The sequence below is a fragment of the Oncorhynchus masou genome, chromosome 5 (assembly GCF_036934945.1).
Source record: "Oncorhynchus masou masou isolate Uvic2021 chromosome 5, UVic_Omas_1.1, whole genome shotgun sequence".
Classification (NCBI taxonomy): Eukaryota; Metazoa; Chordata; class Actinopteri; order Salmoniformes; family Salmonidae; genus Oncorhynchus; species Oncorhynchus masou.
Genome location: NC_088216.1, coordinates 81,739,030 through 81,766,066, shown reverse-complemented (window position 1 = coordinate 81,766,066; position 27,037 = coordinate 81,739,030). Strand labels below are relative to the sequence as shown.

At 46.7% G+C, this 27,037-nt stretch overlaps 1 protein-coding gene across 1 annotated transcript in view; it reads right to left on the bottom strand.

Annotated features, from left to right (window-relative positions):
• LOC135540373 (mitogen-activated protein kinase 14A-like) overlaps positions 1-27,037 on the bottom strand; it is a 34,941-nt gene extending 7,904 nt beyond the window's left edge. Inside the window, exons 1-8 of the mRNA XM_064966981.1 lie at positions 26,558-27,037; positions 14,948-15,077; positions 2,693-2,751; positions 2,022-2,133; positions 1,897-1,926; positions 1,633-1,680; positions 931-1,045; positions 477-548 (exon numbers count right to left, since the gene is read on the bottom strand). Of these exons, the coding sequence (XP_064823053.1) occupies positions 477-548; positions 931-1,045; positions 1,633-1,680; positions 1,897-1,926; positions 2,022-2,133; positions 2,693-2,751; positions 14,948-15,077; positions 26,558-26,676 (685 nt within the window). The 5' untranslated portion in view covers positions 26,677-27,037. The remainder of the gene's footprint in view (positions 1-476; positions 549-930; positions 1,046-1,632; positions 1,681-1,896; positions 1,927-2,021; positions 2,134-2,692; positions 2,752-14,947; positions 15,078-26,557) is intronic.

Sequence of the window (27,037 nt, the reverse complement as noted above, 5' to 3'; positions counted from 1 at the left end):
CGAGTCATGCGTCCTCCAAAACATGACCCGCTTAACCCGGAAGCCAGCCGCACCAATGTGTTGGAGGAAACACCATTCAGCTGACGACCAGGGATCAGCCTGCAGGCACCAGGCCCACCACAAGGAGTCGCTATGAGCCAAGTAAAGCCCCCCCCCCCCGGCCAAACACTCCCACACTGGGCCAATTGTACGCCGCCCTATGGGACTCCCAATCACGGCCGGTTGTGATATAGCCCCGGTTCGAACCCGGGTCTGTAGTGACACCTCTAGCACTGCAATGCCCCCAAAAATATTATTTTCCCCCAAATAATAATTTCCCAAACAAAACAAAACAATTAAACCTCCCGCAGGCCATATTGATTGGGCTCGCGGGCAAGATCCATATGTTACCCACCCTTGATGTAGGGGTTAGGGGTCAATATTGAATTTGTCCATTAGAACTTTTCTCCGTCACCATGACGACAGTGAAAGGATACGGTCGGTGCCAGGGAATAACGTCCGTCCAGTGAGCAGCTCTGCCATGATGCAACCGACTGACCAGATGTCCACTACAACAACAAAAACATTGTTACCATCCATTCATGTAGTTGTCGGTTTTCTTGTGTGTGTGTGTGTGTACTAGATGAGTATGTACCAGGTGTGTGTTGTATCTGTCATGTTGTAATGATAGTTAGTACATCATTACCTGTCATGTAGTAGTGATAGTTAGTACATCATTACCTGTCATGTTGTAGTGATAGTTTGTATATCATTACCTGTCATGTTGTAGTGATAGTTAGTATATCATTACCTGTCATGTAGTAGTGATAGTTAGTATATCATTACCTGTCATGTAGTAGTGATAGTTTGTGCATCATTACCTGTCATGTTGTAGTGATAGTTAGTATATCATTACCTGTCATGTTGTAGTGCTAGTTAGTATATCATTACCTGTCATGTTGTAATGCATCCAGTTCAGCATGATCTCTGGGGCGCGGTACCACCTGGTCGCTACATAACCAGTCATCTCATCATCAGTGTGTCGCGCCAAACCAAAGTCCAGGATCTGACGGATAAATGAAGAGATAGGGGTGTGTGTGTGTTGTATATGAAGATAGGGTTAGCTTTAAACAAACTCCACAGCAGATTAAATCCTACGCTTCTAACCTTGTGTGTGGGTGGAGTGTATTAAAGCCAATCTAATAATAATGAACACACAGTACTGTAAACAGTACCATCCAACAAGAACTATTACTGCTGGTACAAATTGTGTTATTACATGTTTTATGTTGCTGATCTGAATTTGGCAACTGTCAGGTGTTTAATTATTATTATATTTATTTTTTTTAAAGACAACTACAGTAACATATTGCTTTCTAGCTGGAGAAGAGGAGCTGATCAGAGCAGATGCTATATCTTGATTTGTCCCTGCTTCTCACAGCACCAAGATTATTCTGCAGCAACAGGAAATGTGAATTATTATGTGGATTATAATTAATGGACATTGTTGTAGAGGTTGATACATTTTTCGTTAGGTATAATCAAGCCTGACATTTTAAACCATTAATACACTACAACAGAGTGATCAGATTAAGACAGCAGATCTATAGGCACTAAGCAGGGTACAGTAGGCCAATAGTTTTATTTTTTTACCTTGAGCTCACAGTCCTCATTCACCGCCAGATTACTGGGCTTCAGATCCTGTGGCGAGAGGGAGGGAGGGAGAAGGGAGAGATGGAGTGAGGGAGAAGAGAGAGATGGAGGCAGACGAGAGAGACGAGAGAAGAGAGGGAGGGAGGAGATGTAAAGAGAGAGGGACGGAGGGGAGAATAAGGAAGGTATTGAGTAATATTCCCACCCTCCACCCCATGCAAGCATCTTGATTTAAATATGAAATGTAAATATGATGTAACTTACTCTGTGGATGATGTCTGCTGAATGGATATACTGCAAAACAAAACAACAATTAAGATCACTGCATACCTACGGAACCTTTACCTGCTGCAGCTATGGAAAAACACAGACCAGACAGACAGACAAACCTTGAGTCCCCTGAGGATCTGGTATATGAGGAATTGCACATGGTCGTCTGTCAGCTTCTGACACTTCACTATGTTGTTAAGGTCCGCCCCCATCAGGTGGGTCACCAGGTAACTGCCAATCAAAAAAAAAAAAAAAAAAAAGAAAAGAGGAAGACAAGTTGTCACCATGGCAACACAAGAGAGAGTATGAAAGAGAGAGAGCATGTCTCCTTTGCCAGCACTACGAATTTCAAGCCATAAACACTGCTAAAAGCTTTACATATCCTTTAGGGTGAACCAGGGAGAGTGTTGTGTGTGTGTGAAGTGATATGAAGTGAAGGATATTGCGTCAGTATTCTGCACACACACTGGCAGCCATGGAGAAAGTGGAATGGTTGTTACCATGGAAATAAGGAATAATGTGTGCATGTGGTAATCCTGCATGTTCCTTTAGTGAGATGAACCACACAACAAACCATACGAAATAAAGATCTGCAGAAATTGGTTTGTTTAAATAAACCATTATATTCCACATGCATATATGTGTGTGTGTGTGTGTGTGTGTGTGTGTGTGTATCCACGCATGCGTTCTGCTAGGCAATTCAAACTCCACGTGCTATACGAACTGACAGAGAGAGGGGGGGGGATAGAAGTGGAGGAAAGAGAAGGAGAGAAAGAAAGTTATTACTCACACGTCGTTGAATTCCTCTAGGCTGGTGGCAGGCGTGAACACATCCAACAGACCAATCACCTAACAGCAAAGGTCAAAAGGTTACACAACATTCTACACACAACAGACACAACTCACACTACAGATAAAAGGTCACACTAGAAAAAAAATATTGTCCGTGTCTGAATAACCGTACTTGCGTTCTAAATTTCAAGCAGACCACCATAGTCCCTGTGCCCAAAGAAGCGAAGGTAACCTGCCTGAGTTATTAAGTGCTTTGATAAGTGCTTTGATAGGCTGGTCATGGCTCACATCAACAGCATCCTCCCGGACACCCTAGACCCACTCCAATATGCATACATACCACCCCAACAGATCCACAGATGATGCAATCGCACTCCACACTGCCCTTTCCCACCTGGACAAAAGGAACACCCATGTGAGAATGCTGTTCATTGACTACAGCTCAGTGTTCAACACCATAGTGCCCATGAAGCTCATCACTAAGCTAAGGACCCTGGGACTAAACACCTCCCTCTGCAACTGGATCCTGGACTTCCTGACAGGCCGCCCCCAGGTGGTAAGAGTAGGCAACTACACGTCTGCCACGCTGATCCTCAACACTGGGGCCCCTCAAGGGTGTGTACTTGGTCCCCTCCTGTATTCCCTGTTCACCCACGACTGCATGGCCAAACGACTCCAACACCATCATTAAGTTTGACGACACAGCTGTGGTAGGCCTGATCACCGACAACGATGAGACTGACTATAGAGAGGAGGTCAGAGTAGTGTGGTGCCAGGACAACAACTTCTCTCTCAAAGTGAGCAAGACAAAGGAGCTGATCGTGGACTACAGGAAAAGGCGGGTCGAACAGGCCCCCATTAACATCGACGGGGCTGTTAGTGGAGCGGGGAGAGCTTCAAGTTCCTTGGTGTCCACATCACCAGCGAACTATCATGGTCCAAACACACCAAGACAGTTGTGAAGATGACAGTCGTGAAGAGGACACGACAAAACCTTTTCCCCCTCAGTAGACTGAAAAGATTTGGCATGGGTCCCCAGATCCTCAAAAGGTCCTACAGCTGCAACATTGAGAGCATCCTGCCCGGTTGCATCACTGCCTGGTACGGAAACTGCTCGGCATCTGACTGTAAGGCGCTACAAGAGGATAGTGCGAATGGCCCAGTACATCACTGGGGCCAAGTTCCCTGCCATCCAGGACCTATATAACAGGCGGTGTCAGAGGAAAGCCCATAAAATTGTCAGAGACTCTAGTCACCCAAGTTAGACTGTTTTCACTGCTACCGCACGGCAAGTGGTACCGAAGCGCCAAGTCTAGGACCAAAAGGCTCCTCAACAGCTTCTACCCCCATGCCATAAGACTGATGAACAATTCATAAAATTGCCACCGGACAATTTACATTGACCCCCCCCCCCCTTCAGTACACTTCTGCTACTTGCTGTTTATTATCTATGCATGGTCACTTCACCCCCACCTACATGTACAAATTACCTCAACTAGCCCGTACTACTGTTTATTATCTATGCATAGTCACGTCACCCCCACCTACATGTACGGGCTAGTTGAGGTAATTTGTACTACTGTTTATTATCTATGCATGGTCATTTCACCCCCACCTAACCTTTACCCCTGCACCCTGCTGTATATTGACTCGTTATTGTTATTCTTATTGTGTTACTTGTTATCATTACTTTTTATTTTAGTCTACTTGGTAAATATTTTCTTAACTCTTCTTGAACTGCAGTTGGTTTAGGGCTCGTAAGTAAAGCATTTCACAGTAAGGTCTACACTTGTTGTATTCGGCGCATGTGACAAATAAAGTTTGATTTGAATAGTAGGCTGATTGGTTATGCGAAAATAGAACATTTTCTATTTTCTAAACTGTAGCATGATTTAAAATGCCAGGATGTCATACTCATAGCTTGCATGCTATTGAGGAAGAGATGAGTATTTTCTGATCTAGGTGTGTTTGACAACAGCTAATAAAATCTGCTGATAATAACAGAATGGGACCAGCTGTAGCAAAATGGAGCACGGGCGGAAAACAAAGCAATTCCACAGTAGATTATGTATTCTCAGTATGGGTGAGTAGAAGTTTGATGTTTGTTGCTTAGTACGTAGTGAGTATTTTTGGACAAGAAGATTCCTTTGGGAAATCCATTTGTAATATCGAGGACTGTGAAGAAAGCAGTGGGAAAGGTGGATTTTAAATCAAGGTGACTAGAAGCAGCCTTGTTTTGGTTAATTGTGTTAATGAAGAACAGAAGAAGCGTGTACTGGATCTGGATAAATTGTCCACATCAGAAGTAACATGTATTGAACTTCGGAGCAAGGCGCCTGCCAAAGGAGTTATAGCTGGAGTCTCGTTGGATATAGATGATTGGTACCTTAGTCAGAAAATCCCAGGAGTAGTCAGTGCACATCATCTGACCCATATGGTAGATGGAAGGAAGGAGAAACGCCTGTCGATACACTGCATTTGTGTCCAAACCTGATCTGGATAAACTCGTTGTGAAGAAAGTGGATTTTCTGTCATTTATAGCCACAACACAAGGGTTTAAGAAGTCCAGGAAGCTGGACATCATTATATCTGCAGCCAACATGTTTTTGGGTCTCCAAGACGTCACGGCAGAAGCACGACAAGGACTATTTGTTGCTAGGAAATGTTCCACTCTCACAGGTGGCTTCTGAGGCTGTGTTAGGACCCGATTAGAATTAGAATCAGAATTTTACCTGAATAGAAACAGCTTATTCTTTTCTTTTTCAACACAACTGATTGGCTCAAATGCAATAAGAAGGAAAGAAATTCCACAAATGAACTTTTTAACAAGGCACATCTGTTAATTGAAATGCATTCCAGGTGACTACCTCATGAAGCTGGTTGAGAGAAGGCCAAGAGAGTGCAAAGCTGTCAAGGCAAAGAGTGGCTACTTTGAAGAATCTCAAATATATTTAGATTTGTTTAACACTTTTTTGGTTACTACATGATTCCATGTGTTATTTCATAGTTTTGATGTCTTCACTATTATTCTACAATGTAGAAATAGTACAAATAAATAAAAACCCTTGAATGAGTAGGTGTGTCCAAACTTTTTGCTGGTACTGTATATTTTAGACTGCTTGTCGGATCTTGGTCGACCAACAGCCCATCGACCAGTTGACTAAATGGGGGGAGCCCTAAGGACGATTATCACACCCAGAGTCTCTGATGGCACAGCTGGCGCTGCAGTACAGCGCCCTTAACCACCCGGGAGGCCTAAGGACGATTATCACACCGTATGTAATTTTTGTAAGTAGTAGGCAAGACCGAGTCGGACATGGCCATTGACACTGACACAAAACAAACATGTGGTCTTCTTTCAATGGCTAAAACCCTTCAGGGTGAACGAGGCAATGTACAGAGTGCACAAATAGAGGGAATGGTTTCCAACTTTGTCTCTCAAGGAAAACAAGCAACGTCATGGTGGGACTGTGCTACCACCCGGTGTCCTTGACATCATCCATCACTTTGTTTTAACATTTGACAACCGAGAACATCACGTTTCATTTAACAAAGATGATGGATTTTAGACTGCAGTAACGTGGGGTTGTTCTCAAAGCTCTGGAACAGCTCTCCTCACGAGGCAGAACATCCAATCAAATGTTATCGTAGGTGCAGCGAAATGCTTACCTAGCAATACCTAGCAACACCTAGCAATACACACAACAGAACGAAATAGCAGAACGAGCAATGTCAGGAATATAAAACAGTATGTGGACACCCCTTCAAATGAGTGGATATGGCTATTTCAGCCACAACCTTTGCTGACAAGTGTATAAAATCAAGCACACAACCATACAAACTCCATAGACAAAAATTGGCAGAAGAATGGCCTTATGGAAAAGCTCAGTGACTTTCAAACTGCCCCTGGAAGCATCGTCAGCACAATAACTGTTTGTCGGGAACATCATGAAATGGGTTTCCATGGCTGAGCCTAAAATCACCATGCACAATGCCAAGCGTCGGCTGGAGTGGGGTTAAGCTCACTGCCACTGAACTGCCTTCTCTGGAGTGATGAATCACGCTTCACCCTCTAACAGTCAGACCGACGAATCCGTGTTTGGTGGATGCCAGGAGAACGCTACCTGCCCCAATGTATAGTGCCAACTGTAAAGTTTGGTAGAGGAAGAATAATGGTCTGGGGCTGTTTTTCATGGTTCGGGCTAGGCCCCTCAGTTCCAGTGAAGGGAAATGTTACACTACAACATACAATGACATTCTAGACGATTCTGTGCTTCCAACTTTGTGGCAACAGTTTGGGGATTGCCCTTTCCTGTTTAAGCATGACAATGCTTAAACAGATCTGTGTGGAAGAACTTGACTGGCCTGCACAGAGCCCTGACCTCAACCCCATCGAACACCTTTGGGATTCTTTGGAACGCAGACTGCGAGCCAGGACTAATCACCCATCATCAGTGCCCAACCTCACTCAGCAATGTTCCAACATCTAGTAGAAAGCCTTCCTAGAAGAGTGGAGGCTGTTATAGCAGAAAAAGGAGGGACCAACTCCAAATTAATGTTCATGATTTTGGTGGCAGGTTTCATAGTTTTGGCCATGTATATAAACAAAATATAAACAAATAAATATAAAGGCAACATGTAAAGTGTTGGTTACATGTTTCATGACCTGAAATAAATTATCACAGAAATGTTCCATACGCACAAAAAATGTATTTCTCTCAAATTCTGGGAACAAATTTGTTTACATTCCCTGACAGGTGTGGCATATCAAGAAGCTGATTAAACAGCATGATCCTTACACAGGTGCACTTTGTGCTGGCGACAATAAAAGGCCACTCTAAAATGCACAGTTATCACACTAAACAATGCCACAGACACCTCAAGTTGAGGGATCGTGTAATTGGCATGCTGACTGTATGAATGTCCACCAGAGCTGTTGCCAGAGAATTGAATGTTCACTTTCTATCATAAGCCACTTCTGTCATTTTTGAAAATTTGGTGGTACGTCCAACCTGCCTTACAACCGCAGATCACATGTGACCACTCTAGCCAGGGATCTCCACATCCTGCTTCTTCACTTGCTGGATCATCTGAGACCAGCCTCCTGGATAGCTGATGCAACTAAAGAGTATTTCTGTCTGTAATAAAGCCCTTTTGTGGGGAAAAATGAATTCTGATTGGCTCCCCAGTGGGTGGGCCTGGCTCGCAAGTGGGCGGGCCTTGGCTCCCCAGTGGGTGGGCCTGGCTCGCAAGTGGGCGGGCCTTGGCTCCCCAGTGGGTGGGCCTGGCTCGCAAGTGGGCGGGCCTGGCTCGCAAGTGGGCGGGCCTGGCTCGCAAGTGGGTGGGCCTGGCTCGCAAGTGGGCGGGCCTGGCTCGCAAGTGGGCGGGCCTGGCTCGCAAGTGGGTGGGCCTTGGCTTGCAAGTGGGTGGGCCTTGGCTCGCAAGTGGGTGGGCCTGGCTCGCAAGTGGGTGGGCCTTGGCTCGCAAGTGGGTGGGCCTGGCTCCCCAGTGGGTGGGCCTATGTACTCTCACTCTCCTATGCACCACCCATGGCTGGGCACCTTCCCAGTCATGTGAAATCTATAAGTTAGAGGCAAATGAATTTATTTCAATTTTCTGATTTCCTTATATGAACTGTAACTTAGTACAATTGTTGAATATACATGTTTGTTCAGGATAGTATTATTGTGTGTAGATTTGAATCTATAATGGATTAAATTAAAAAGTGTTCCTCATCAATCTACACAAAACATATAACCCAAAACAGGTTCTGAAATTTATATATAAAAAAAAAAAATACCTTATATAAATATGCAGACCCTTTGCTATGAGACTCAAAATTGAGCTCAGGTGCATCCTGCTTCCATTGATCGTCCTTGAGATGTTTCTACATCTTGATTGGAGTCCACCTGTGGTAAATCCAATTGATTGGACATGATTTGAAAAGGCACACACCTGTCTATAAGGTCCCACAGTTGACAGTGCATGTCAGAGAAAAAACCAAGACATGAGGTTGAAGGAATTGTCCGTAGAGCTCTGAGACAGGATTGTGTCGAGCCACAGATCTGGGGAAGGGTACTAACAAATTTCTGCAGGATTGAAGGTCCCAAAGAACACAGTGGCCTCCATCATTCTTAAATGGAAGAAGTTTGGAACCACCAAGACTATTCCTAGAGCTGGCCATCCGGCAATACTGAACAATCGGGAGAGAAGGGCCTTTATCAGGGAGGTGACCAAGAACCCGATGGTCACTCTGACAGATCTCCAGAATTCCTCTGTGGAGATGAGAGAACCTTCCAGAAGGACAACCACCTCTGCAGCACTCCACCAATCAGGCCTTTACGATAGAGTGGGCAGGCGGAAGCCACTCCTCAGTAAAAGGCACATAACAGGCTGCTTGGAGTTTGCCAAAAGGCACCTAAAGACTACCAGATCATAAGAAACATTCTCTGGTCTGATGAAACCAAGATTGAACTTTCGCCTGAATGCCAAGTCTCATGTCTGGAGGAAACCTGGCACCATCCCTATGGTGAAGCATGGTGGTGGCAGTATCATGCTGTTGGAGGCGTGGCCACGCACACCTCCAACTCAATCATCAAGTTTGCGGACGACACAACAGTGGTAGGCTTGATTACCAACAACGACGAGACGGCCTACAGGGAGGAGGTGAGGGCCCTCGGAGTGTGGTGTCAGGAAAATAACCTCACACTCAACGTCAACAAAACTAAGGAGATAATTGTGGACTTCAGGAAACAGCAGAGGGAACACCCCCCTATCCACATCGATGGAACAGTAGTGGAGAGAGTAGCAAGTTTTAAGTTCCTCGGCATACACATCACAGACAAACTGAATTGGTCCACTCACACAGACAGCATCGTGAAGAAGGCGCAGCAGCGCCTCTTCAACCTCAGGAGGCTGAAGAAATTCGGCTTGTCACCAAAAGCACTCACAAACTTCTACAGATGCACAATCAAGAGCATCCTGGCGGGCTGTATCACCGTCTGGTACGGCAACTGCTCCGCCCTCAACCGTAAGGCTCTCCAGAGGGTAGTGAGGTCTGCACAACGCATCACCGGGGGCAAACTACCTGCCCTCCAGGACACCTACACCACCCGATGTTACAGGAAGGCCATAAAGATCATCAAGGACATCAACCACCCGAGCCACTGCCTCTTCACCCCACTATCATCCAGAAGGCGAGGTCAGTACAGGTGCATCAAAGCTGGGACCGAGAGACTGAAAAACAGCTTCTATCTCAAGGCCATCAGACTGTTAAACAGCCACCACTAACATTGAGTGGCTGCTGCCAACACACTGACTCAACTCCAGCCACTTTAATAATGGGAATTGATGGGAAATGATGTAAATATATCACTAGCCACTTTAAACAATGCTACCTTATATAATGTTACTTACCCTACATTATTCATCTCATATGCATACGTATATACTGTACTCTATATCATCGACTGCATCCTTATGTAATACATGTATCACTAGCCACTTTAACTATGCCACTTTGTTTACATACTCATCTCATATGTATATACTGTACTCGATACCATCTACTGTATCTTGCCTATGCTGCTCTGTACCATCACTCATTCATATATCCTTATGTACATATTCTTTATCCCCTTACACTGTGTATAAGACAGTAGTTTAGGAATTGTTAGTTAGATTACTTGTTGGTTATTACTGCATTGTCGGAACTAGAAGCACAAGCATTTCGCTACACTCGCATTAACATCTGCTAACCATGTGTATGTGACAAATAAAATTTGATTTGATTTGATGTTTTTCAGCAGCAGGGACTGGGAGACTAGTCTGGATCGAGGGAAAGATGAACGGAGCAAAGTACTGAGAGATCCTTGATAAAAACCTGCTCCAGAGTGCTCAGGACCGTAGACTGGGGTGAAGGTTCACCTTCCAACAGGACAAGTACCCTAAGCACACAGCCAAGAAAAACGCAGGGGAGGCTTCGGGACAAGTCTCTGAATGTCCTTGAGTGGCCCAGCCAGAGCTCAGACTTGAACCCAATAAAATATCTCTGGAGACCTGAAAATAGCTGGGCAGCGAGGCTCCCCAGCCAACCTGACAGCGCTTGAGAGGATCTACAGAGAAAAATGAGAGAAACTCCCCAAATACAGGTGTGCCAAGCTTGAAGCGTCAAGAAGACTCAAGGCTGTAATCGCTGCCAAAGGTGCTTCAACAAAGCACTGAGTAAAGGTTCTGAATAATTATGTATTATAGGGTATTGTGTGTAGATTGATAAGGGATTGATAAGGGATTAAACAAAAAAAATTAATCCATTCTACAATAAGGCTGTAATGTAACAAAATGTGGAAAAAGTCAAGGGGTCTGAATACTTTCTGAATGCACTGTGTGTGTGTATGTGTGTGTGTATATATATATATATATATATATATTATAAATAAAATGTATATATATTATAAATAAAATGTATGGACAGTATGTGAATAGAAAAGGTGTGTACAGCAGTAGTTATATAGGAAGAGTCTTGACTAGAATACAGTATACACATATGAAGTGGGTAAAACAGTATGTAAACATTATTAAAGTAACCAGTGCTCCATGTTTATGTATATAGGGCAGCAGCCTCTAAGGTGCAGGGTTGAGTAACCGGGTGGTAACCGGCTAGTAACAGTGACTAAGATTCAGGGCAGGGGACTGGGTGGAGGCCGGCTAGAGGGGAGTATTTAACCGTCTGATTGCCTTGATTGATTAACAGCTTCTATCTCTCTGTCCCGGCTTTGATGCACCTGTACTGTCTCCGCCTTCTAGATGGCAGCGGGATGAACAAGCTGTGGCTCGAGAGGCTGAGGTCCTTGATGATCTTCTTGGCCTTCATGTGACATCGGGTGTGTGCCCCCCGGTGATGTGTTGGGCTGACCGCACCACCCTCTGGAGAGCCCTGCGGCTGCAGACGGTGCAATTGCCGTACCAGGCGGCGAAACAGCCCGGCAGGATAATCTCAATGGTGGATCTCTAGAAGTGTGTGATGGTCTTAGGGGCAGAGCCAAACCTCTTTAGCCTCCTGAGGTTGTAGAGGAGCTGTTGCATCTTCTTCACCACACTGTCAATGTGGAGGGAACATTTCAGGTCCTCAATGATGTGCACACAGAGGAACGTGAAGCTCTTGACCCTCTACACTGCGGCTCCGTAGATGTGGATGGGGGCGTGCTCTCTCTCTCGTCTCCTGTCGTCCACGATCAGCTCCTTTATTTTGTTGACTTTGAGGGAGAGGTTATTTTCCTGGCACCACCTTGCCAGGGCCCTCACCTCCTCCCTGTAGGCAGTCTCATCATTGTTGGTAATATGGCCTACTAATGTTGTGTTGACAGCAAACTTGATGATTGAGTTGGAGATGTGAAGTAAATGTTTGCTGTGTGTGTGGACGTGTGTAACTACTCTTGTGGGGACCAAAAGTTAGGAGCTACGGTTAGTTTTAGAGTTAGGAGCTGGGTTAAGGTTAAGTTTTTTGTTTAGGGTTAAGAGTACAGGTTAGGGTAACTAGGTTTTGAATGGGACTGAATTATGTGTGAGGCTGTTAAGTGATGGGAAAGTGATGAATGAACTCTGAACAGGAAAATCATCCAGAATGCAATTAGAGACAGAGGCCTAGGAGAGAGAAAAAGACATGGGGAGAGTGTGTGAGCAGAGCTAGCATGCAGGCAGTGTGTGAGCAGAGCGAGCATGCAGGCAGTGTGTGGGTGACTAGAGAGGGGGGGAGAAAAGGAGACACGTGCCAGACCCAGTGTGCCCCCTTCTAGAGAAAGGGACTGCGGTGGGTGGGTTTCATAACAACACGACTCCACACCGCCCACGCAGGGCAGTGACCGCTGCGATTGGTGGACTCCAGCCAAAGCAAACAGTGATTGGCCGACTCAGGCTTTCCAAAAAAGCAAAACGTGTAAGCAGGCAACAGTGGGGAAATCAGCTCAAAGAATAACCGGGTCAAGAGCTGCGTCAGGTAGATCAGTGTTTTGTACTGTTACCTCACCCTGCTGCTGCTGAGAGAGTTACCTCACCCTGCTGCTGCTGAGAGAGTTACCTCACCCCCTGCTGCTGCTGAGAGATTTACCTCACCCTGCTGCTGCTGCTGAGAGAGTTACCTCACCCCCTGCTGCTGCTGAGAGAGTTACCTCACCCCCTGCTGCTGCTGAGAGAGTTACCTCACCCCCTGCTGCTGCTGAGAGAGTTACCTCACCCCTGCTGCTGCTGAGAGTTACCTCACCCCCTGCTGCTGCTGAGAGAGTTACCTCACCCCCTGCTGCTGCTGAGAGAGTTACCTCACCCCCTGCTGCTGCTGAGAGAGTTACCTCACCCCCTGCTGCTGCTGAGAGAGTTACCTCACCCTGCTGCTGCTGAGAGAGTTACCTCACCCTGCTGCTGCTGAGAGAGTTACCTCACCCCCTGCTGCTGCTGAGAGAGTTACCTCACCCTGCTGCTGCTGAGAGAGTTACCTCACCCCCTGCTGCTGCTGAGAGAGTTACCTCACCCCCTGCTGCTGCTGAGAGAGTTACCTCACCCCCTGCTGCTGTTACCTCACCCTGCTGCTGCTGAGAGAGTTACCTCACCCCCTGCTGCTGCTGAGAGAGTTACCTCACCCTGCTGCTGCTGAGAGTTACCTCACCCCCCTGCTGCTGCTGAGAGAGTTACCTCACCCCCTGCTGCTGAGAGAGTTACCTCACCCTGCTGCTGCTGCTGAGAGATTTACCTCACCCCCTGCTGCTGCTGAGAGAGTTACCTCACCCCCTGCTGCTGCTGAGAGAGTTACCTCACCCCCTGCTGCTGCTGAGAGAGTTACCTCACCCCCTGCTGCTGCTGAGAGAGTTACCTCACCCCCTGCTGCTGCTGAGAGAGTTACCTCACCCCTGCTGCTGCTGAGAGAGTTACCTCACCCCCTGCTGCTGCTGAGAGTTACCTCACCCCTGCTGCTGCTGAGAGAGTTACCTCCCCTGCTGCTGCTGAGAGAGTTACCTCACCCTGCTGCTGCTGAGAGAGTTACCTCACCCTGCTGCTGCTGAGAGAGTTACCTCACCCTGCTGCTGCTGAGAGAGTTACCTCACCCTGCTGCTGCTGAGAGAGTTACCTCACCCTGCTGCTGCTGAGAGAGCTACCTCACCCCCTGCTGCTGCTGAGAGAGCTACCTCACCCCCTGCTGCTGCTGAGAGAGCTACCTCACCCCCTGCTGCTGCTGAGAGAGCTACCTCACCCCCTGCTGCTGCTGAGAGAGTTACCTCACCCCCTGCTGCTGCTGAGAGAGTTACCTCACCCTGCTGCTGCTGCTGACCTAGTGTGTTACCGTTGTAAACACCCCTGAATCATTCAGTGAAACCACACACCCCTGAAGGAAGAGAATGGTGTTGTTTACTCCTGATCTACAGAAAACTTCCCTTCACACCAGAAGCTCGGCTTTAACAGGGCTGAGGGGGCTTTGTCGGTTCTAGTGATTGTGGTTCTATGGATGTGACACAGACCTGTTGACGGCTGAGAGAAGCTACACTGTTAGAAGCTAGAGGATTATGTAACAGCTCTGAGAGAAGCTACACTGTTAGAAGCTAGAGGATCATGTAACAGCTCTGAGAGAAGCTACACTGTTAGAAGCTAGAGGATCATGTACCAGCTCTGAGAGAAGCTACACTGTTAGAAGCTAGAGGATCATGTAACAGCTCTGAGAGAAGCTACACTGTTAGAAGCTAGAGGATCATGTAACAAACTTGTTACAAAGACATCGTACACTTGACCCCCTTCACACACACACACTCAGGTGCACACACACTTCTCCATCTGCTCTTTAGTTTAAGAGACAGCGATCAATAGCCTTTTTTATAGAACACAGACATTCAGTACCACAGTCAGATACAATTCCTCTCACTCTTGAGGTCAGGTCAGCTTGCTCAAGAGTGAAGGCATGTCCACTCATGCAAGCACGTGCACACGACAGATTCCCCCCCCGAAATCTCGGTTGGAGGACTCTTGGAAGGCTCAAAATGGGATTCGTGAAAACCTGGGAACTTTGGAAAAGTTTCTAGAATTTCTTCACCCCAGTGATGGATCAGTAAAAGGTCATGGAGGGGTTAACTCATACGTGTGTGTGTGTGTGTGTGTGTGTGTGCGTCTGTGTGTGTGTGTTGGGGTTAACTCATACATGTGTGTGTGTGTGTGTGTTGGGGTTAACTCATACGTGTGTGTGTGTGTGTGTGTGTGTGTGTTGGGGTTAACTCACATTCTCGTGTTTCATGTGTTTCAGAAGCCTGAGTTCTCTGTAGGTCCTCTTAGCGTGGATAATTGACTGGAACGGCCTGGACAGCTTCTTCACCGCCATCTTCTGCCCAGACTTCACGTCATACGACGAGCTGCATTATTGAAGAGCACACACACACACACACACACACACACACACACACACACACACACGATACCTTACGACGTGGTAATGACAACATTCATATCATTCCTGATATCACATTCATGACATGATGCACATCAATAATTCAACACTAACATTGCTTTTATTCCGTGTGTGTATGCTACTTTCAACCAAACTTTTAATTCAACAATGATGTAATATTGTGTGAAGTTGCGCTGTAAACATGGGACCTGGAGAGGTCACGCCCAGAAATATGCTCCTTTTATTCTCTGTCCCCAACGCACTAGACGACCAGTCCGTATAGCCTTTAGCCATACCCTTATCCTACGCTGTTCCTCTGGTGATGTAGAGGTTAACCCAGGCCCTGTAGCCCCCAGTTCCACCCCTATTCCCCAGGCGCTATCATTTGTTGACTTCTGTAACCGTAAAAGCCTTGGTTTCATGCATGTTAACATCAGAAGCCTCCTCCCTAAGTTTATTTTACTCACTGCTTTAGCACACTCTGCAAACCCTGATGTCCTAGCCATGTCTGAATCCTGGCTTAGGAAGGCCACCAACAATTCTAAAATTTCCATCCCCAACTACAACATTTTCCCTGCCAAAGGGGGTGGAGTTGCAATCTACTGCAGAGACAGCCTGCAGAGTTCTGTCATGCTATCCAGGTCTGTGCCCAAACAGTCGAACTTCTACTTTTAAAAACCCATCTCTCCAGAAATAAGTCTCTCACTGTTGCTGCTTGTTATAGACGCCCCCTTAGCTCACAGCTGTGCCCTAGACACCATATGTGAATTAATTGCCCCCCATTTATCTTCAGAGTTTGTACTGTTAGGTGACCTAAACTGGGATATGCTTAACACCCCGGCCGTCCTACAGTCTAAGCTAGATACCCTCAATCTCATACAAATGATCAAGGAACCTACCAAGTGCAACCCTAAATCCGTAAACAGTCACCCTCATAGATAGATATAAAAGAGCTTTCCTCACCAGCTTACACAAGCATGCCCCATTCAAAAGTGTAGAACTAAGAACAGATATAACTCTTGGTTCACTCCAGACTTGACTGCCCTTGAACAGCACAAAAACATACTGTGCAGCAGTCTTCATCGACCTGGCCAAGGCTTTCGACTCTGTCAATCACTGCTTTCTTATCGGCAGACTCAATAGCCTTGGTTTCTCAAATGACTGCCTCGCCTGGTTCACCAACTACTTCTCAGACAAAGTTCAGTGTGACCAATCGAAGGGCCTGTTGTCCAGGCCTCTGGCAGTCTCTCTTGGGGTGCCACAGGGTTCAATTCTCGGGCCGACTCTTTTCTCTGTATACATCAATGTTGTTGCTCTTGCTGTTGGTGATTCTCTGATCCACCTCTACGCAGACAACACCATTCTGTATACTTCTGGCCCTCTTTGGACACTGTTAGCAAACCTCCAGACGAGCTTCAATGCCATACAACTCTCCTTCCGCTGCCTCCAACTGCTCTTAAATACAAGTAAAACTAAATGCATGCTCTTCAACCGATCGCTGTGCGCACCTGCCCACCTGTCCAGCATCACTACTCTGGACAGTTCTGATTTAGAATATGTGGACAACTACAAATACCTAGGTGTCTGGTGAGACTGTAAACTCTCCTAGCCTCCAACACTCTACTCAGCAAATTGGATGCAGTCTATCACAGTGCCATCCGTTTTGTCACCAAAGCCCCATATACTACCCACCACTGCGACCTGTATGCTCTCGTTGGCTGGCCCTCGCTTCATATTTGTTGCCTAACCCACTGGCTCCAGGTCATTTATAAGTCTTTGCTAGGTAAAACCCCGCCTTATCTCAGCTCACTGGTCACCATAGCAATACCCACCCATAGCACGCGCTCCAGCAGGTATATTTCACTGGTCGTCCCCAAAGCCAACTCCTCGTTTGGCCGCCTTTCCTTCAGTTCTCTGCTGCCAATGACTGGAACGAATTGCAAAAATCACCAAAGCTGGAGACTTATATCTCCCTCGCTAACTTTAAGCACCAGCTGTCAGAGCAACTTACCGATCATTGCACCTGTACATAGCCCATCTGTAAATAGTCCACCCAACTACCTCATCCCCCATATTGTTATTTATTTCTTTGCTCCTGTACACACGTGTCTCCACTTGAACATTCATCTTCTGCTCATCTATCACTCCAGTGTTTAATTGCTAAATTGTAATTATTTCGCAACTATGGCCTATTTATTGCCTTACCTCCCTAATCTTACTACATTTGCACACACTGTATATAGATTTTTCTATTGTGTTATTGACTGTACATTTGTCTATCCCATAACTCTGTGTTTGTGTCGCACTGCTTTGATTTATCTTGGCCAGGTCGCAGTTGTAAATGAGAACTTGTTCTCAACTGGCCGACCTGGTTAAATAAACATGGGACCTGGAGAGGTGCTGTACACAGTTTCTCAAAACTCCCCTGATTTCTCCCCCGTCTACCACCTACACAGTCTCTTCCCCAACCCACCTCCCGACTGATCTTGGATACAACAATGGGTCTCCCTACTAGGTTGCCATGGCAGCAGGAGCTGGCGTGGTCAGAATTCTGTGAAATGTTTTTTTTTCTTCCAGGAAGTCATAAGTAGGGCAGTAGTTGTAACATTCAGAGTGCCTTAAACACCATAAACACACTTCTACCGCACACTAGAGCAAACAAACATTGGCTACAAAACCCAGGCAACAACATTTTAGGGAGTCAGACTCTGGTAGGCCAGGAGAGAGATATGCTTCTGGCTGGTCCCTTTCCTAATTCTGTCCTGCTTATGGCCTATATTCGTGGAGGCTCGTTATTGCACTTAGGGTAATGAGATCGTACGTCCAGACCGGCCTGTTAGTTCTGCAGATTGCCTACTGCTTTGTAGATGGATGGTGTCCTCTGTGTGCCAGACTCTCAGCATTGTTGTCTGTATCCTGCAGTCTCCTCAGCCATTAAGCAGGCTAAAGAAGGCAGTGCCACTCAGCCAGCATGCAGTGAAACACCAAACACCAAACGCTGTTAGATTATCTGAGAAGGTTGATCATGTTGTATGTTTATGTTTCAAAGAACATGTCTGACCGTCTGTAGGGGAGATTCTTGGGGCAACCTTTGCCCTTCCAACTGACAGATGAGATACAACATGGTCTATCAACACATGGTTTTAGTATATGTTAAACAGCTAATACAGCTGCTGCACCCTTCTCATAACAATCCCATCAGCTCCTGACCATCCGGTTCCTATAGCAGCTGACTGTTAACAGATTACAGCACCACTGTAACAGGAAATACAGTGATGTCACTATCCATGGGGAGCTAGAGCTGACAATCTGGCAGTCAGTGTCTCTAGAAGTTCCTACTTTACTGGTCTCAAATGGGGCCAATCCTAACTTGCACCTAAGTCACATTTTTCACTCACCTAGTCTCCCATTGACAGTGATGCCTTAGGATTTGCCCCTGTTATGTTACTGTCTGCTAAGAGGTGGATGTGACCGATAGTGACTCCGCTTCATCACGACAGTGCTGAAACATCTGTCCATATGTACAACAGTAACAAGGCTTGGCTGTAACACACACACACACGGGGCTTGGCTGTACACACACACACACACACGGGGCTTGGCTGTAACACACACGGGGCTTGGCTGTAACACACACGGGGCTTGGCTGTGCTCCCTGCTACAGTAATTCCTCAGCATGTCCACACCCTGAGACTGAACAGAGAGTACAGAGAGCAGAGGTTGAGTGGGTGTTAAACCTGCCCTGCCCATCTGAGTCTCACACACACACACACATCTGATTTGTATCAGTGATATATTGGGGCAGTGACAGCTATGGCATATCTCCTGACAAACACTTTTCTATACATTCCCTCTCTATACATACACCATGTTGCCACATACAGACACTGTTGTGTTTCCCCTTCCAATACTTGGGAAGCAAGTTCCTACGAAGAAGTCTGACATGTATAGGAGCTGCTTTCTTTTCTGAGAGTAAACTTGCTACCACAACTACACGCCCATGTGGTCATGTTCAAGAAAGCAGGCCCATCATGGGTTGTCTCGTCTCCACTGTTTAGTTTACACAATAAATGCATGTGTGTTTGGGAAGCTTGGTTTTGTAGCTGGCTCTGAATGCCATAGCTCTCCTCACTGTACCTACAGACAACTAATGATTTACAACTGTTAAAGAATGATTTTATACATATACATTTCTATGACCTTTGAACTTTACAAGGGGTGTCTTAAAGTACATGTATCAATACAGAGTGTACAAAACATTAAGAACACCTGCTCTTTCCATGACAGACTGACGAGGTGAAAACTATGATCCCTTATTGATGTCACCTGTTAAATCCACTTCAATCAGTGTAGATGAAGGGGAGGAGACAGGTTAAAAGAAGGATTTTTAAGCCTTGAGACAATTGAGACATGTATTGTGTATGTGTGCCACTTAAAGGCTGAATGGGCAAGACAAAATATTTAAGTGTCTTTGAACAGGGTATGGTAGTAGGTACCAGGCGTACCGGTTTGTGTCAAGAACTGCAATGCTGCCGGTTTTTCACACTCAACAGTTTCCTGTGTGTATCAAGAATGGTCCACCACCCAAAGGACATCCAGTCAAATTAACTGTGGGAAGCATTGGAGTCAACATGGGCCAGCATTCCTGTGGAACGCTTTCAACACCTTGTAGAGTCAACATGGGCCAGCATTGCTGTGGAACGCTTTCAACACCTTGTAGAGTCAACATGGGCCAGCATCCCTGTGGAACGCTTTCAACACCTTGTAGAGTCAACATGGGCCAGCAGCATTCAACACCTAGAGTCATCATGGAGCATCCCGCTTTCAACACCTTGTAGAGTCAACATGGGCCAGCATTCACCTGTGGAACGCTTTCAACACCTTGTAGAGTCCATGGGCCAGCATCCCGCTTTCAACAAATCAACATGGGCCAGTCTGTTCTGAAGACAGCAAGTGTGGATGGGGTGCAAGTCATCATAGCATCCCTGTGGAACGCTTTCAACACCTTGTAGAGAAAGTGTCATGAATAACTCTGAGTCCACACAAATTGAGTCTGTTTGAAGACAGAATAAACTTAAGAAAGTGTCATGAATAAGCCAACAACCAATTCCTGGATGGCTTCCACCTTCTAAAGAACAGATCAGGAATAAGGTGAGGTCTGAGGTGGGAGTGGGTTTTCTCAGGAAGAGTGACAGATGGGGTAAAGTATAGCATGCTTAACATGGTGCTTTTACATTCCTCCAGCAGGCAGAGGTCAAACTAAGGCCTGGGGGGGGGGGGGGGGACAGCCTAGCGGCAGGAACAAAGGCATCCATACATTAACTATGACTGGCGAGATGGTTGACTGCCTGAAAGGCTGGCATGCCTCGTTACCCCGTTGTTGTGTTGTGCAGTCGTGCTGCGCATACGATAAGATCACTACAATGTGTTAAAGTGGTTCCTGGTTTGTTAGATCACCCCAGGCGATGTGAGATCTGATCATCTGAGTAGCAGGACGGCAAAAAAAGAAACCCTGGAACACAGCCACAGAGTGACTGACCAACAGTCTGGCAGGGCGACCAACTGACTGACTGACAACTGAGTGGAGACAGGACGACAGGGACTGACCCATGGAAGAAGTTTAATGTTACATGCACACATAGTGAAAAATGCCTTTCTTGCAAACTCAAACCCAACAATATAATTTTTTATTTTTTTTAACCTTTATTTAACTAGGCAAGTCAGTTAAGAACAAATTCTTATTTTCAATGACGGCCTAGGAACAGTGTGTTAACTGCCTGTTCAGGGGCAGAACGACAGATTTGTACCTTGTCAGCTCGGGGGTTTGAACTTGCAACCTTCCGGTTACTAGTCCAACGCTCTAACCACTAGGCTACCCTGCCGCCCCAATAATAATAATAATAATCAAATCAAACTGTCACATGCGCCAAATGCAACAGGTATTTGTGAAAGGCTTACTGACAAGCCCTGAACCAACAATGGAGTTCAAGAAAGAGTTAAGAAAATATTTACCAAATTAACTAAAGTAAAAAATAACAAAAAGTAACACAATAAAATAACAATAAGGAGGTACAGGGGGTACCGGTTAGTAATGAGGTTATATACAGGGGGTATGGGTACTGAGTCAATGTGCGGGGGTACAGGTTAGTAATGAGACTATATACAGGGGGTATGGGTACTGAGTCAGTGTGCAGGGGGTACAGGTTAGTAATGAGACTATATACAGGGGGTACAGGTTAGTAATGAGTCAGTGTGCAGGGGGTACAGGTTAGTAATGAGACTATATACAGGGGTATGGGTACTGAGTCAATGTGCAGGGTACAGGTTAGTAATGAGACTATATACAGGGGGTATGGGTACTGAGTCAATGTGCAGGGGGTACAGGTTAGTAATGAGACTATATACAGGGGGTATGTGTACTGAGTCAATGTGCAGGGGGTACAGGTTAGTAATGAGACTATATACAGGGGGTACCGGTACTGAGTCAATGTGCGGGGACAGGTTAGTCGAGGTAATTTGTACATGTAGGAAGGGGTGAAGTGACTATGCATAGATAATAAACAGGGAGTAGCAGCAGTGTAAAAATAAGTGTGTGTGTGTTGGGGAGGGGGGGGGCAATGTAAATAGTCTGGGTGGCCATTTGATTAATTGTTCAGCAGTCTTCTGGCTTGGGGGTAGAAGCTGTGAGGCACTGCAAGCTGTGCCACTAGAGATTCTGGATTTGAGTCCAGGCTCTGGCGCAGCCGGAAGAGCCATGGGGTGGCGCACAATTGGCCCAGCGCCGTGCGGGTTACTGGAGGGTTACGCCGGCAGGGAGTCCTTGGCCCATCGGACACTAGCGTGGCCCATCGGACGCTCCTGTGGTGGGCCGGGCACAGTGCACGCTGACACGGTCGCCAGGTGTACGGTGTTTCCTCCAACACATTGGTGCGGCTGGTTAAGTGAACATTGTGTTTCGACCTTCGCCTCTCCCGAGTCCATACAGGAGTTGCAGCGATGAGATGAGACTGTAACTACCAATTGGAAACCACAACATTGGGGAGAAAAAGGGGTCAAATGAAAGAAGAAGCTGTTAAGGAGCCTGTTGGTCCTAGACTTGGCGCTCTGGTACAGCTTGCCTTGTGGTAGCAGAGCCTTGTGGTAGCAGCAGTATTATAGCTTGGGGGTAGAAGCTGTTAAGGAGCCTTTTGGTCCTAGACTTGGCGCTCTGGTACAGCTTGCCTTGTGGTAGCAGAGCCTTGTGGTAGCAGCAGTATTATAGCTTGGGGGTAGAAGCTGTTAAGGAGCCTTTTGGTCCTAGACTTGGCGCTGCCTTGTGGTACCTTGTTGCCTTGTGGTAGCAGCAGTATTAACAGAGCCTTGTGGTAGCAGAGCCTTGTGGTAGCAGAGCCTTGTGGTAGCAGAGCCTTGTGGTAGCAGCAGTATTATAGCTTGGGGGTAGAAGCTGTTAAGGAGCCTTTTGGTCCTAGACTTGGCGCTCTGGTACCGCTTGCCTTGTGGTAACAGAGTCTTGTGGTAGCAGCAGTATTATAGCTTGGGGGTAGAAGCTGTTAAGGAGCCTTTTGGTCCTAGACTTGGCGCTCTGGTACCGCTTGCCTTGTGGTAACAGAGCCTTGTGGTAGCAGTATTATAGCTTGGGGGTAGAAGCTGTTAAGGAGCCTTTTGGTCCTAGACTTGGCGCTCTGGTACCGCTTGCCTTGTGGTAGCAGAGCCTTGTGGTAGCAGAGCCTTGTGGTAGCAGAGCCTTGTGGTAGCAGCAGTATTATAGCTTGGGGGTAGAAGCTGTTAAGGAGCCTTTTGGTCCTCGACTTGGCGCTCTGGTACCGCTTGCCTTGTGGTAGCAGAGCCTTGTGGTAGCAGAGCCTTGTGGTAGAAGCAGTATTATAGCTTGGGGGTAGAAGCTGTTAAGGAGCCTTTTGGTCCTCGACTTGGCACTCTGGTACCGCTTGCCATATAACAAGGTAGAATAAAACACACCAGATTTAAAAATAAGAACACAAAGTATGTAAGCATACTTCATACAGGGTCAGTTTCAGTAGCATATTTACAATGTGCAGAGATATTGGTTAATATGTATAGAGGCAAGGTGACTTGGCATCAGGATATATGATAAACAGAACACCATGATGATTGTATGCGAGTGGGTGTGTGTAGAGTCGGTATAAATGTTGGTGCATATTATGTGTGTGTGAGCAAATGATGGAGTGAGTGTTTGTGTGTATGAGTGAGTGTTTGTGTGCAGGGTCGTGCGGGGTGTGCAGGGCAGTGTGAGGTGTGCAGGGTCGTGCGGGGTGTGCAGGGTCGTGCGGGGTGTGCAGGGCAGTGTGAGGTGTGCAGGGCAGTGTGAGGTGTGCAGGGCCGTGTGAGGTGTGCGAGGTGTGCAGGGCCGTGTGAGGTGTGCGAGGTGTGCAGGGCCGTGTGAGGTGTGCAGGGCCGTGTGAGGTGTGCAGGGCCGTGTGAGGTGTGCGAGGTGTGCAGGGCAGTGTGAGGTGTGCAGGGCCGTGTGAGGTGTGCAGGGCCGTGTGAGGTGTGCAGGGCCGTGTGAGGTGTGCAGGGCCGTGTGAGGTGTGCAGGGCAGTGTGAGGTGTGCAGGGCAGTGTGAGGTGTGCAGGGCAGTGTGAGGTGTGCGAGGTGTGCAGGGCCGTGTGAGGTGTGCGAGGTGTGCAGGGCCGTGTGAGGTGTGCGAGGTGTGCAGGGCCGTGTGAGGTGTGCAGGGCCGTGTGAGGTGTGCAGGGCCGTGTGAGGTGTGCAGGGCAGTGTGAGGTGTGCAGGGCAGTGTGAGGTGTGCAGGGCAGTGTGAGGTGTGCAGGGCCGTGTGAGGTGTGCAGGGCCGTGTGAGGTGTGCAGGGCCGTGTGAGGTGTGCAGGGCCGTGTGAGGTGTGCAGGGCCGTGTGAGGTGTGCAGGGCCGTGTGAGGTGTGCAGGGCAGTGTGAGGTGTGCAGGGTCGTGTGAGGTGTGCAAGGCCGTGCGAGTGTGTAAGGCCGTGCGAGTGTGTAAGGCCATGTGAGTGTGCACAGAGACTAATAAAATACCAAGGTCAACTCAGAAAGTCTCTGAAAGCCATTTGTTAGCTATTTAGTAGCCTTATGGCTTGGAGATAGAAGCTGTTCAGGAGCCTGTTGGTGTCAGACTTAATACACCGGTACCGCTTGCCGTGCGGAAGCAGAGAGAACAATCTATGGCTTGGGTGGCTGGAGTCTCACGATTTCCCCCAGGCCTTCCTTTCACACCGCCTGATATAGAGGTCCTGGATGAGGCAGGGAGCTGTCTGCACTCCTCTCTGTAGTGCCATGCGATCGAGGGCGGTGTTATTGCCATACCAAGCGGTGATGCAGCCATTCAAGATGCTCTCAGTGGTGTAGCTGGATAACCTTTTGAGGATTTGAGGGCCCGAGCCAAACCTTTTCAACATCCTGAGGGGGAAGAAGCACGGTCACACCTTCTGTGCGCGTGGATCCTTTTAAGTTCTTAGTGATTTGAACAGCCAAGACAACTGGGAGTGGGTAGAGTTAGTCTATTAATACCTTACGACTCTCCCATTATACTGTTTCCTGCTGCCTCTCTCACCACTGCTTTAAATCACTATACATCTGTGGTGTCCAGGAGAGCAGAGAGATGCAGCAGGTCATCAATATGTGGTTATCATACTGAGAGAGACATTCTGAGGTTAGCTAACCTAACATTAAATTAAGCCTTGCAGCTACCCTTACAACTAGCCCTAAACATCTCATATATTTGCTAATCAGTTCAGTTGCTTCTCACTTTCTGATGATAAATCGCCCTTAACATAGTCCTTTATAGAATGACCACCCAGTGGCAGACGTTCAAAGCATCATTCTCCAACTGAAAGCAAAATGAGACATCTGCAGCTGCTACTGTACACAACAACCCAGTAGTGACACACACACTTATCCTGTCCAGAAGAGAAAATAACTATTCTCGAAGGGCACGAGGATTAAGTAATAATAGTACATAATAATAATGAGGTCTTCTTGTCAAAGGGACAATGAATAGGATGACTAAACTAAACCAGTGCTGAGGAGTGGAGGCTACCTAAGCTTGAGGCTATGACTCATCCCTGTAGACACAATGGGTAATTATGACATCATTCTAGAATCCCCCCCAAAGTCTGAGCCAAATGTTTCTTAAATGTTGTATTACTATTGGACATCAACGACTAAAAACACTAGGAAATCAGCTCCAAGTCATTTTAATTTAGGAAATCTTTTCAAGTATTCCCACGCATAACAGGGTGACTTGATTGTATACTAATGTAAGCCTCTGCCCGAATACCATGTGACTTACTGTCAGTCACACACACTGCTGGCTTGGAGTGGAGTACTCGAACGAACATGCATGGATGTTAAGGAGGCAAAGGGCTATTGGGCACAGGGGTGATGTAACTAGAAGCTTAAGTTCAGCTTCAGTCACTTTAAGCTTACATACAGGCGCAAAAAGCACAATGAATTAGCCAAGATCAAGAAACCTAATGTGGGACAAATCTAATAGCCTATGTATAGCTTGTAAAAACCATGCAGAAAATGTTTTTCCATTTAGAATACTAATCATTTTTATGACCCTAGTCATTTAGCAGACGCTCTTATATGGAACAATTTACAGGAGCAATTAGGGTTAAGTGCCATGCTCAAAGAGCACGCACACCGGCAGATGTTTCATCAAGTCGGCTCGGGGATTCGAACCAGCAAGATACAGACGTCACAGTTGAAAACACACATATTGTTATCCAACATCTTGGAGATAGACGCCAGAACCATATAGGCTACACATTCTGATTCTACAATCTTGACAGATGATGCATTAGCTTTGTTGTTTATGTGCTGCTGGCAACTACATGCGATACGTGCGTGCACTCACTGGCACGCTGCGTTCTCGCCGATAAGTAGGCTGCGTTAACAATAACAGTCTGCACCATTTAACAAATTCCTCGAAAACTATTTCGATTGTGCCTTAATGTTTACTTGAGAGTCAACAGTGACTAACTTCTCGCTAACTTCAGCTAACTTCCCGCAAATGACAATCTATTTTTGTTTACAGGATGTTGTGCACCATGAACAACATCCCCGTCAAACAAAAATGTTTCGATCAACACAAAAACAAAGATAATCCGAGACAAACCCGAGGCACCCCGAAACGTGCGTAGGACAACAATCTGGTTTGAGTAACATTAGTCTAATAATTTGTTACACTGGCTGAAACTTTGTAGATTTCCTGCACGATTTGTGATTTGTTGCATTTGCATATTGCTACACTGATGCTATCGTTTATTGGTAGATCATCACAGTAGATTGAGCAAGCTTTGAATTTCCCCAGGCCCTATAACTATGGGGTTGGGCGTTAGGTTAAACCTCAGCCAACTCTGATATTTGTTATGCAACATTCAACTCTATAGTCCTCTGAGATATTGTTATAATGCACGGTATTTACCAGACTGATCCATAGGCTCCAGAGCCGACCGGGGACAGGGATTGATACCGCTCCGGGACCTCCCATATCGTTTTGTTCAGCTCCTGTCTGTAGAAAGTGGGTCTCTCCTTGTGAGACATTCCTGCAGAATTCAGAGACTACGAGACAAACAAGCAAGTCGTAACTTCGGTTTCCTCCTTCGCGTGGCAGTAGAGCCTCTCTGAAAACTAAAAACTCAATACAACGAGAACTATTGTTGACCCAACCGATACATAAATTGGATCTCGCGCATTCCGGGCAGTGCAACTGTGCAAACGTTATCCCGTGCACTATATATGAGGACGTCTCTGAGGACAGCAGACTCCTACAACAACACGTTCGATCAGCGAGCTACAGTAGATTTCACCTCTATGCAGATTCTAATCTGTTTCTTGTGTTGAAGAGGACCTAAACTGAACATAAATCTCGCTCCGTCAAAGACTAAGCGCGCTCCCGTCCCGA